General features: G+C 42.2%; 1 protein-coding gene across 3 annotated transcripts in view; it reads left to right on the top strand.

The window, feature by feature from the left end:
- The window catches only part of PTGIS (prostaglandin I2 synthase), a 67,104-nt gene that overhangs the window by 14,155 nt on the left and 40,218 nt on the right, over positions 1-12,731 (top strand). For all 3 annotated transcript variants that reach the window (XM_031656837.1, XM_031656839.1, XM_031656838.1), the window contains exons 2-3: positions 8,351-8,474; positions 11,246-11,424. In XM_031656837.1, coding sequence (XP_031512697.1) covers positions 8,351-8,474; positions 11,246-11,424 — 303 coding nt within the window. The remainder of the gene's footprint in view (positions 1-8,350; positions 8,475-11,245; positions 11,425-12,731) is intronic.

Below are 12,731 nucleotides of genomic sequence, written 5' to 3'. Positions count from 1 at the left end.
CTTATTCTTTGAGAGAGGAGACTGAATTTCCCAAATGATAAGCTCTAATAAAGACAGCATGAGGCCAATTAAATCCTGTTTCTCAAATCTTATAAACAAATCTATTAAATTTTAATCATCTTGACCCTAAGATGTAATTTCCATAAACCATTTTCTAAACTTTTATAATTTTTTAATTACAGGGTGGGATAATGCTTCAGGAAAACCTTGTTAATCTGACACAGGAGCCCAGGTGCTGGTCTTGCATCAGTGTGCCCTTGATGTTAATGCTTAATTAATAGAGAAACTCTGAACTAATTTAATCTCTCAAAATCAGCCTTTACAATCTCATATGCCCACCTCTTCCATGATAGTCCCTGGGCCTAGAGAGGTTGAATAGTTTTCATTTCTGGCTCCATGTCTCACAAATGCAGCTTATTTTGAATGTCATCTCCTAGGTCTGAAGATGAGGCTTTAACTGCTATCAGTATTTAAGATTTCGCAGGACTCAGTGTCCTTTTTAGACCCAGGAGTCAAAGCCCTCTAACTTAACAGCACCAGGACTTTAAAAACATTACAGAAAGTTACATGGATGTAATAACCTTCATTAAAAAATTTTTATATCAGCTTTCCTAGGCAAATCAAAACACAGAACAATTTGGACATATTAAGAAATGCCAGGAGTACAGAATGTTATCTTGGACGAAAACATTTCCTTTAGACCTTTATGATAAAACATTTTTAGCATCAGGCCACAACAGTTAGGACCTGAGGGAAAAAATTTATATGAGTTGACGAAAATGTTGAAGGAGAGAATTATTCTCTCAGTCCTTCTCAAAGGGGAGAGAAAGCTGAAAATAGCAAGATGCAATAAAAGTTGAACTTTTGGGTTAAAAAATTAAAATCTCATGTAACTTTATTAAGAGTAAAGCAACACCTTAAGAAAATGTTGTTCTAACCAATTCTTTAGTGTATTAGTGCATTTTTAATATCAAAACCCAAACTCTAGAAAGACTATTATAAATAATTTCCTTTTAATTATAGTCAACTTGATCACATAAAGTTTTTTTCATAAATTCTCTTTTTATAAACCTTATTATGACTTACACAAACCATTTACAACATGCTTCCTGTTTTATCCTAAACATCTCTCTTTTGTAAATGATCAATCATTTTATTTTAGGACAAAAAATTTTTACAAGATTCTTTCTATATATAATTACTTTTCTTTTAACCTTTCTTGCCAAAGATACCCCTTTATAATTTTCTTTACATCTCTCTTATTTACTTTACCTTTTATCTTGTTTAATAAACAACCTTTGAATTAGACAAAACTATTTCCTTTTAATCAGAACACTTTTTTAAGAAAAATGTTTTTGTATAATTTTTTAAGGAAAAATTGGAAAAGACCCAGACATTTAATGGGTATCTATTATTTAATTTAATATCACTTTAGATTCTGAATTATATGACATTTATTTATAAGCATTTATTTCATTATATTTACCTAGTTTATTTTTAAAAAGAGTTTACCTAGATGACTTATGAAAACTGTGATAGTCATTATTTAAAGTTATTTCCCTGTTAATCATTTTTATAGCTGTGAATTTCAGATGTTTACTTAAGTAAGAACCTTAAAGTTGAATACATGTGTGTTTTTTGTTTTTTTGCCAATAACTCAGGCTTTAACTGTTTTCATTAAAGGAACAATATTACATGCCTTATTTATCAAAAAGTTATTCAACGATAATTCTCTTTTGGGCTGGATTTATAGCTTCATAATCCTCATGCCAAATTTTGTCACCTATATCTAGCAGAGATAAATATAAAACCCTTTGACTAATAAATATAAACAATAAATAATGTATATTGACAATGCTGAAACCATTTCTAATTTTATTTTACCAATAATTTAAAAACCAGCTTATTTGTTAAAGATTCACTTAAGTCATGTGAGCTTGAAAAACCATTTGGGCTTAAAGTTTCTATTTTTCTGATAAAGCATTTGATTTTTTTTCTTTAAGCCAATTAGACCTGTTTTATGTATATTTTGGAGTGAGACATTATATACAGGACATATAAATACATAGACATATTAGACAGGCAGAAGTAGAACTGATAAAATTCACAAGACCCCTTTTTTTCTCCTATTATAAAGCTCCTGGCTTTTCTTAATATGTCTAAGTTGTTTATGTTTTTATTTGCCTAGGAAAGCTGGTATAAAACAATTTTAAATAAAAGTTATTACATCCATGTAACTTTCTGTATCGTTTTTAAGTCCTGGTACTATTAAGTTATAGGGGTTTGACTCCTGGGTCTAAAAAGCACAACTATCTTAGACTTCTAATTTCGTGATAACCTGTTTCATTACCCTAGGCAATTGTCAACCAAACTTACGTACTATAGGAACAACTCGGGTGAAAATCAGAGAGGGAAATGTATATCTGTAAAGAGAGAGAGAGAGACAGAGAGAGACAGAGAGAGGGAGAGAGAGACTGGGTGTGTTAGAGGGAGATTAAAAATGGATGCCAAGCCACAAGCCACACATAAAATTATAGGAATCTACCGTAGGATTTTATGAGGAGACCAATTTCGTTTAGAAAGGTAGTTTTAAATTTAGTCTCTGTCTTTTAACTGGACCTCTGAGCTCTGGGCAGAGCCCACACTGAATCCCGGGTCTCCAAAGGGAGAGAGAGATCATGAGACTAGGCCATGTAATGCTTTCACAGTGCACTTTGTTACAAATACACCACTCCCTCTCTTAAATACACAAGAGTAGACCCTGTAGTAATAACTATTTTAGTAAAAAAAAGAAAGAAAAAGAAAAATCAGATAACGCAATACAAAAACAATCATTTTAAGATCTGAGAGGAACTTGTCTTTTTACATTCTTAGGATTCCATAAGGAAAAACAGAAGTTTGTCCCCAGAAGGAGTCTGGCGCCTTCTCTGTTTTCTTTAAGGAATCCCAGGCTGTTAGAAATTATTTTAGGTCCCTCATGCAGCAGAGGGCGGCGAGAGGAAGGAGAGACAGGCAGAAGTAAATGGAGAAAACAGAATCAGTCGACTGGGAAGAAAAAATTTTTTTCTCAAAAAACAAGAACCTAGGAGAGAAAAAAGAAAGCATAAAGGCATACATACACACACACACACACGCGCGCACACGCATACACACATACATAAACACACACATACACACACACAGATACATACATGCATACACACACATACACACACACGCATACACACATACATAAACACACACATACACACACAGATACATACATGCATACACACATACACACATGCATACACATGAATACACACACATAAACACACACATATACACACAGATACATACACACATGCATACACACACATAAACACACACATCCATACATAAACACTGTCGACAACAAGAGTCTAACTCTGTAAAATATTTGAGGAGGTTTATTCTGAGCCAAATATGAGTGACCATGGCCTATGACACAGCCTCAGGAGATCCTGAGAACACATGCCCAAGGTGGTCGAGGCACAGCTTGGTTTATACATTTTAGGGAGACATGAGACATCAATCAAATACATTGACGATATACGTTGGTCCAGTCCAGAAAGACAGGACAACTTGATGTGGGGGGTGCTTCCAGGTTATAGGTGGATTTTAAAACTTTCTGATTGGCAATTGGTTGCAAGAGTTATTATCAATGGAAAGAAATGTCTGGGTTATAGTAAGAGGTTGTGAAGGCCAAAGTTTTCTCATGCAGATGAAGCCTCCAGGTAGCAGGCTTCAGAGCGAATAGATGTAAAGGTTTCTTATCAGACTTAAGGTCTGCGTTGATATGAATGCTGCAGGGTATAATGAGTCATGTCAAACCCCCACTTCCCACCATGGCCTGAATCAGTCTTTCAGGTTAAATTTTATTTTTTATTTTATTTTATTTTTTTGAGACGGAGTCTTGCTCTGTCTCCCAGGCAGGAGTGCAATCGAGCGATCTTGGCTCACTGCAACCTCCTCCTCCTGTGTTCAAGCGATTCTCCTGCCTCAGCCTCCCGAGTGGCTAGGACTACGGGTATGCACCACCACGCCTGGCTAATTTTTGTATTTTTACTAGAAACAAGGTTTCGCCATCATGGCTGGGCTGGTCTTGAACTCCTGGCCTCAAGTGATTCACCTGCCTTGGCCTTCCAAAGTGCTGGGATTACCGGCTTTAGCCACTGTGCCTGGCCTGCACTTTAGCATCTACGAAGCAGGAAAAAAACTTCAAACTTGCCTTCCCTGTTGGAAGTGAGTTGGAACTCCAGAAACGAGTTACCTGCTCTCCATTGTCGTGGAAGCAGGAAAAGTTGCCTTCCTTGTTGGAAGCAAGTAAAAGTCCAGAAAAGAAGTTGTACAACAAAATAAAACTTAGCTCTCAAATTTTAGCTCTCTTAGATCTCAAATTTTCAGAGATCCGGGATTCTCTGCAGGGGGGAGCTCCCAGCCCTCGACAAATTGTCCTACTGGTTTGACCAATGAAGACAGATACCAAGCCGTTACTAAATACCAACAGGAGATTTGTCAAAGGCCAGGGCCACCTCCGTGGAGTCCCTTCGTGGTTGCCAATTTGTGAACTAAAAATTATCTAAGCTGGGTCTCAATCAATTTAGATGTTTATTTTACCAAGGTTAAGGACAATGCCAGGGAGAAGAAAAACCACAGAATCGCAGAAACAGTCTGTGGTCTATGCCTTTCTTCAAAGATGACTTTGAGGGTTTCAGTATTTAAAGGGGGAAAAGTGGGCTGGAGGGGAAAGAGGGAGGGTGTGGTCATCCACATGTTACAAGAGAAAGGGAGCAGGTGAGGCAATAGTCAATGATGCATTCATCTCGTGCTCAGTAAATGGGCACTTTATGTAAGATAAGGTGAGTAGCTGCCTGTGGAGATATTGAACCTTTTATCTGTAGCTCTCTGCTTAGGAACAAAAGGAAAGGCAGTTTCTTGCACGACTCAGCTTTTAGCTTAATTTGTTCCTTTTGGCATAGTGAACTGGGGTTCTGAGATTTTATTTTCCTTTCATATACCTCATTGTGTTTTGATTTGCATTTCCCCCATGACTAATAGTATTGAGCATCTTTGCATGTGCTTATTGACACCCCCACCCTTTTTTTTTTTTTTGAGACGGAGTCTTGCTCTGTCGCCCAGGCTGGAGTGCAGTGGCGCAATCTCGGCTCACTGCAAGCTCCGCCTCCCGGGTTCACGCCATTCTCCTGCCTCAGCCTCCCGAGTAGCTGGGACTACAGGCGCCCGCCACTGCGCCCGGCTAATTTTTTGTATTTTTAGTAGAGACGGGGTTTCACCATGGTCTCGATCTCCTGACCTTGTGATCCACCCGCCTCGGCCTCCCAAAGTGCTGGGATTACAGGCGTGAGCCACCGCGCCCGGCCCACCCTTCTTTTTTTAAGACGAAGTCTTGCTCTGTTGTCTAGGCTGGAGGGCAGTGGCCTTCCACCTCTCGGGTTCAAGCGATTCTCCTGCCTCAGCCTCCTGAGTAGCTAAGATTACAGGTGCCCGCCACCACACCCGGCTAATTTTTGTATTTTTAGTACAGATGGGGTTTCACCATGCTGGCCAGGCTGGTCTCGAACTCCTGACCTCAGGTGATCTGCTCTCCTCAGTCTCCCAAAGTGCTGGGATTACAGGCGTGAGCCACCATGCCTGGCCTAGCCCCTCTGCCCCCAGCTTTTTTTTTTTTTTTTTTTAAAGAGACAGGGTCTTGCTCTGTTGCTCAGGCTAGAGTGCAGTGGTGTGATTACAGCTCACTGCAGTCTCCAAGTCCTGGGCTCAAGCAATCCTCCCACCTCAGCCTTCCATGTAGCTAGGACTACAAGTGTGTGCCACCACACCCAGCTAATTAAATTTTTTTTTTTTTTTGTAGAGACAGGATCTCACTATGTTGGTCTTGAACTCCTGGTGTCAAGCAATCCTCCTGCCTCGGCAATCTTCCCAAAATGTTGGGACTACAGGCATGAGCCACCATGTCTGGCCTTATTGACCATTTGTATATATTCTTTGGAGAACTGCCTATTCAAATTCCTTGTGCATTTTTTTTTTTTTTTTTTTTTTTTTTTTTTTGAGACGGAGTCTTGCTCTGTCACCCAGGCTGGAGTGCAGTGGCGCAATCTTGGCTCACTGCAAGCTCCGCCTCCCCAGGTTCATGCCATTCTCCTGCCTCAGCCTCCCGTGTAGCTGGGACTACCGGTGCCTGCCACTGCACCCGGCTAATGTTTTTGTATTTTTAGTAGAGACGGGGTTTCACCGTGTTAGCCAGGATGGTCTTGATCTTCTGACCTTGTGATCCTCCCGTCTCGACCTCGCAAAATGCTGGGATTACAGGTGTGAGCCAGTGCACCCGGCCTCCTTGTGCATTTTAAAACTAGGTTACTCCTCTTTTCACTGTTGGACTGTATCTATTTTATTTTCTTCCACAATTCTCACTCTCTTATGTGATTTTGCTTTTTAAATGTTTTGTCCCTTATTAGTAGCTAAGCCCCATGAGGTCAGGGATCTTGTCTGCCCTGTTCCCTGCTATATCTTTGATACCCAGGACAGTTCCTGCTTCATAGTTAATGTTTGGTGAAAGAGTGAGTGAATCCATAGTGAGAAGAAGAGATGTGATGATTCATTCATTCATTCATTCATTCGTTCATTCATTCATTCATTCATTTAGCAGAGGCATATCTGAGAGCTCTCTGCATCCCAGTGGCTCTGACAGGGATCGTAACCTGGGTCTAGGGACCTCTAAAAGACTCACCATGAGCAGCAGCCCTGGAACACCGTGAGGCTCATCTGATGACTCTGACTGCAGCTCTCCTGAGCTGACAGCCCCTCCCGCAGAGGGTGGTGGGTGAGGATGAGACGAGGCTTGGCTGGGGGCAGTGCGCGGTACAAGCACACTGGAAGTTTGCATGCGTTCATTGTTCATTGCTGCATAACAAGGTGCCATACAAGAAGCGGCCTCAAACAATCCCCACTTATTAGTTCTCAGTTGGGTGGATCAGAAGGCCAGCGCAGGGTGACGGGGCTCTTTGGTTATGTAATCCCAGCATTTTGGGAGGCTGAGGCGGGTGGATGACTTGAGCTCAGGAGTTCAAGATCAGCCTGGCCAACATGGCAAAACCCCGTCTCTACTAAATATACAAAAAAAATTAGCAGGGCATGGTGGCGCATGCCTATAATCCCAGTACATGGGAGGCTGAGGCAGAGGAATCACTTGAACCTGGAAGGCGGAGGTGCAGTGAGCTGAGATAGCCCCACAGCACTCCAACTTACAAGGCTGAAATCAAGGTATTTGTCGGGCTGTCTTCCTACTGGGCAGTCTTCGGGAGGAATCTGGCTGAATGCATTTGCCTGTAATTGTAGGACTGAGGTCCTGAGGTCCCCGTCTCCTTGCCTGCTGTCAGCCAAGGTCCCCTCATAGCTCTAGATGCTACCTGGATTCCTTGCCACGTTGCCTCTTCCATCTTCAAAACCAGTAGAGAGATTCTCCCGTATGTCCAGTCCCTCTCATGCTTTCAATCTCTTTTGCCAAGAAGAGCCTTGTCTCTTTTAAGCCCGGTCCCCTGCCACCTGTTAGGTCAGGCCCACTAAGGAGAATAATTTTTTCTTAAAGTGAATGGTACCATCTATCCTCTAATCAGTGGAGGGGATTATACAAGGGTGTGGGTCACTGTGGGTCATCGTAGAGTTCCACCTACCTCGGTGAGCTGGAAATATTGTTCTTATGTTCTCAGAGGAGTTCCTCTGCTTTCACAGATGACCCTGACCTTGATGATCACATATGCACCCAGCCCACCCCCTGTGCTGACCTGCTCATGTGCTCTGGGGACATCTCCACAGGCTACAGCCTGGGCTTTTGCCACCTGAAGAACCTCAACTTCTGAACTAACAGGGGTGGTCGGGGTAGTGATGAAGCCAGTGCCTTCACTGCCTTCTGCCACCCAGCTGTGCCCTCCAGTCTCATCCTTTATCTGTGGGCAAGACAGGGAGTGTGGGGTGACCCAAACCCTGGTCCAGGTTGGCTCACACAGACAACTCCGTGTCCTTACACTGTTGGGTGCTGGGAGGCCCCTCACCCACAGAGAGACGACCACCTCTAATGGAACCCACACCACGTACCAGACATGAGCTGACCCCCAGCCTCTTCTCCCACCCACCACAGTCCATTCTCTGCACCACAGCCAAAAAGATCCTGTAAAAACCTGAGCCAAATTATGTCCCCTACTGCTCCATTCAAATTACGTTCCTAACTGCTCCATTCAAAATCACACCCTACAACCTACACCATGCCCTTCCTTGCCTCATCAAATGGTGACAAGTGCCATGGCTTCTGTAGGCGACCCGGTGAGCCTCCGCTGGACCTGGGGAGCATCCCTTGGTTGGGCTATGCCTTGGACTTTGGAAAAGATGCCGCCAGCTTCCTGACGAGGATGAAGGAGAAGCACGGTGACATATTTACTGTAAGTGCCTCTTGTGCCTGGGGAGGGATGGGGATGAGCAGCTGAGCCTCGTATCTGGTTTCTGCTGATTCCTTCAACATCTGTCCCTATGCCAACCCCCCCATCCAACATCCATCTGAGTGGTCGAGCCAACTCTCTATCCAGCTGCCTGTCCAGCTGCACACCCAACACTGACCTAATATCATCCCTTCAGTCTCCCTCTCGCTCTTCCCAGCATGGAGTTATGTAGTCACTCAATATCTCTCCAGTACTTGTATATCCATGCAGCTGACCTCCATCCATCCATTCCATTTCCATCTGTTCAACATCCATCTTCCCATTCCATTCTTCTGCCTGTCCACCTGGTGTCTACCAAGCATCCTTCCATCCTTATATCCACCCAGCATTCATTCGTCAACCTCCGTCTATCCACTCACCCATCAGTCTTTCCATAGATTCACCCAACATCTGTCAATTCATTTTTCCATCTTCTATACCTTCATCTGTCTACCCAGATCTACCCAGCCTTCTTCCACTCATGGATCCAACATTCATCCAACTTTCATCTGTATACAGTTGGCCTTCTGTATCCATGGGTGGGTTCCATATCTCTGGATTCAGCCAGCCATGAATTGAAAATATTTGGGGAAAAATGTGTTGGTACCAAACATGTATAGACTTTTTTTTCTTGTAATTCTTCCCTAAAAGTGTAGTATAACAACTATTTATAAAGCATTTACATTGTGTTAGGTATTATAAATAATCTAGAGATGACTTAAAGTATATGGGAGGATGCATGTAACTTATTTGCAAATATTATGCCATTTTACATCAAGGACGTGAGCATCCACAGATTTTGGTATCTGCAGGAGTCCTGGAACCAATCCTCCATGGATACTGAGGGATAACTAGTCAGTTCCCACCAATTTTCATTTTTCTATTTATCTACGCATCTTTCTATTCATCTGCCACTATCCACCCAACACTCAGCTATATTCAGTATTCAATGTCTCTCCACTGGATATACATCTATTTATATCTCATCCATCCATCCTTACAACATCTATTCAAATGACCACCACCCACCCATCCACCTTCCATGTATCCTTCCAACTTCCATCCAATCAACATTCATCCTTCACTTTACCCAGTATCTATCTAGCATTCTCTCATCCATGTACCCAACATTTATTCATACATTTGGTTTCCAACAAACCTCTAGCTGCCCTTTCATCCATCTTTCCATCCAACATAGATTCATTGATCTATCCTTCCATTTATCCACCTAACATTCTATCCACAAGTATTTACCCAGCAGCTTCCTTCCTTCCTTCCTTCCTTTCTTCCTTCCTTCCTTCCTTCCTTCTACTCATTTATCCATTCACCCATCCATCCATCTATTTCTCTTCTAATCCACCACCATTTACCGCATCCATCCATCCATCCATCCATCCATCCATGTATCCATTCATTCTTCCATCCATCCATCCATCCATCCATTCTTTCATTCATCCATCCATTCATCCACCCATTCATTCATCCATCCACCCATCCATCCATCCTATCCATCCATCCCGTCCAAATCTATCCATCAAAGATTAAGATTAAGATTAAGATAAAGATTAAATTAAGATTAAGATTAAGATTAAGATTGGAGCTTGGTTCCAGATTAAGATTAGTTTGAATTAAAGATTAGGACAGATTAAATTAAATACGTTAAAGGTAAGATGCGATAAGATTAACGATAAGTCAGGTCTGTCAAGGTCAGATTAAATTAAAGGTGTGATAAAGGTCAGGTCGAATTAAATTAAAGATTAAAATTAAGATTAAAACTTTGGGTTTAAGGTCGGTCCGGAATTAAGATAAAGTGCGATAAAATTAAGATTAAATTAAATTAAATTAAAGATAAAATTAAGATGCCGAATTAAAGGTCAAGATTAAAGATTAAGATTAAAACGGACGAATTAAGATTAAAAGTTTGAATTAAAAGATTAAGGTTTTAAGATTAAAGATTAAAATTAAGATTAAAAGATGCGATAAATTAACAAATTAAAGATTAGCGATAGAATTAAGATGGAATTAAAGTGCTTGCGATAAAGATTAAAGATTAGATTAAAATTAAGATTAAAGATTAGAATTAGAGCTTGGACTTGGTCAAGATTAAATTAAGATAAAGATGCTGATAAAGATTAAATTAGAATTAAGATTAAGTTAAGATTAAGATTAAATTAAGATTAAAATTAAGATTAGGCAGGTTTTAGATTAAGATTGGGTTTAGATTAAAGATTAGGACAGATTAGGCCATATCCATCCATCTATCCATCCATCCATCCATCTATCCATCCATCCATCCATCCATCCATCCATCCATCCATCCATCCATCCATCATGTGCACAAGATCCATCTGCCGCCTTCTCTCCTGGCTGCTGGAGATACGGCAATAACAAAGATAGTCATGGCAGGTGCTTAAGAGTGAGGTGATAAAGAACACAGTCTTTGATTTTTAAAAGGCCCCAATATTCCCAAATTCCAGTCCTAGCCCTGCCATTTCTCAGCTATGAGATCTTGGGTACATTTCATCTCCTTTCTAAGCCTCACTTTTTCAGTTATAAATGGGTGAGCGATGGTCCCTACCTCACAGGGTGGTAGGTGGTAGTGAGGCATAGATAAGAGAACATAGTCTGTTACTGTCCAGTGGGGCAGTGCCTGGCACATAGTAAGGCCCTGACCACTGAGAGTGGCTGCTGTTCACAGTGACACTCTTCACTCTATCCCTGGCAACTTCCCACAGATACTGGTTGGGGGCAGGTATGTCACCGTCCTCCTGGACCCACACTCCTACGACGCGGTGGTGTGGGAGTCTCGCACCAGGCTCGACTTCCATGCCTATGCCGTCTTCCTCATGGAGAGGATTTTTGATGTGCAGCTTCCACATTACAGCCCCAGTGATGAAAAGGCCAGGATGAAACCGTGAGTGGCTGGAGATGGCACCTGTGGGCGGGCCAGGGTGGGCGAGCCAGGGTGGGCGACTCACTTCTACCCATGTGGCCCAAGTCATGCTCGGTTCCAAAGCAAGTGTCCAGTAAAGACATTTCGTCTTGAGAACACAAACAGAAACAAAACAAAAAACAACCCAAAAGAATTGCGTGGAAGAAGAACTCTTTGTTTCTCATCTTTGTTTTTTTTTCTTTTTTTTTGGAAGCAGCCCTGATTTTAGTAAGAGGATTTGGGTCAGCCACCCCTAAATTCAAATCCCAGCCCCATCACTCCCTAGCTTTGTGACTTTGGACAAACCTGTTTCCCTCTCTGACCCTCTGTTTCCTCCTCTGTAAAATGAAGGAGAGAGGTGGGATGATGAATATTTCTGAGTCCATACTCTGTGCCAGGCAGCGTGCATTGTCTCATTAGTCTTCACAACAATGCTGGAGACTAAGTAACTTACAGCCCCATTTCATAGATGCAGCCACTGGAGCTCAGATAAGTGATTTGTCTTAGGCCACATAGCTGGAAGTGGTACAGCTCCTGAAACATATGGAGGAATCATTTTATTTTATTTATTTTTATTTTATTTATTTATTTATTTTGAGACAGAGTCTCTCTCTGTTACCCAGGCTAGAGTGCAGTGGTGCGATCTCAGCTTACTGCAACTTCCGCCTCCCAGGTTCAAGCGATTCTCCTCCCTCAGCCTCCCAGGAAGCTGGGATTATAGGCACACGCCACCACACCCAGCTAATTTTTGTATTTTTAGTAGAGACAGGGTTTCATCATGTTGTCCAGGCTGGTCTCGAACTCCTGACCGCAGGTGATCTGCCCGCCTCAGCCTCCCAAAGTGCTGGGATGACAGGCGTGAGTCACCGTGCCCGGCCACGTATGGAGTAATCATATCAATAAGAGAATGGATGAACATGTTTGCTCTGCATTCATTCAGCAGACATCTGAGGACCCATTGTACCCTGGTCATTGCCCTGGATGCAGGGTGTGCAGAATGATGCCAACCACCATTTGAAGGCAGCCAGGTGGCCAGGTGTCTGATAAGCTCACTTTCATATCTATGCATTAGCCTCAAGAGGTGGGCATTTTTATCTTTATTTTACTGATGAGGATACAGAGGCTCAGAGGAGTGAAGTGACTTGCTCAAAGTCTACTGCTAGTAAGTGGCAGGACTGGGATTTGAACCCAGGTCTGCTGACTTCACAGCCCATTCTCCTTCATCTATGATACTAAGGCAGATAAGACCCTGTGTCCGCCCCTGCAGAGTTCACGCAGTCCAATGACAG

The sequence above is a fragment of the Papio anubis genome, chromosome 16 (genome assembly GCF_008728515.1).
Source record: "Papio anubis isolate 15944 chromosome 16, Panubis1.0, whole genome shotgun sequence".
NCBI classification, from domain to species: domain Eukaryota; kingdom Metazoa; phylum Chordata; class Mammalia; order Primates; family Cercopithecidae; genus Papio; species Papio anubis.
This window is presented reverse-complemented; position numbering and strand designations above follow the sequence as displayed.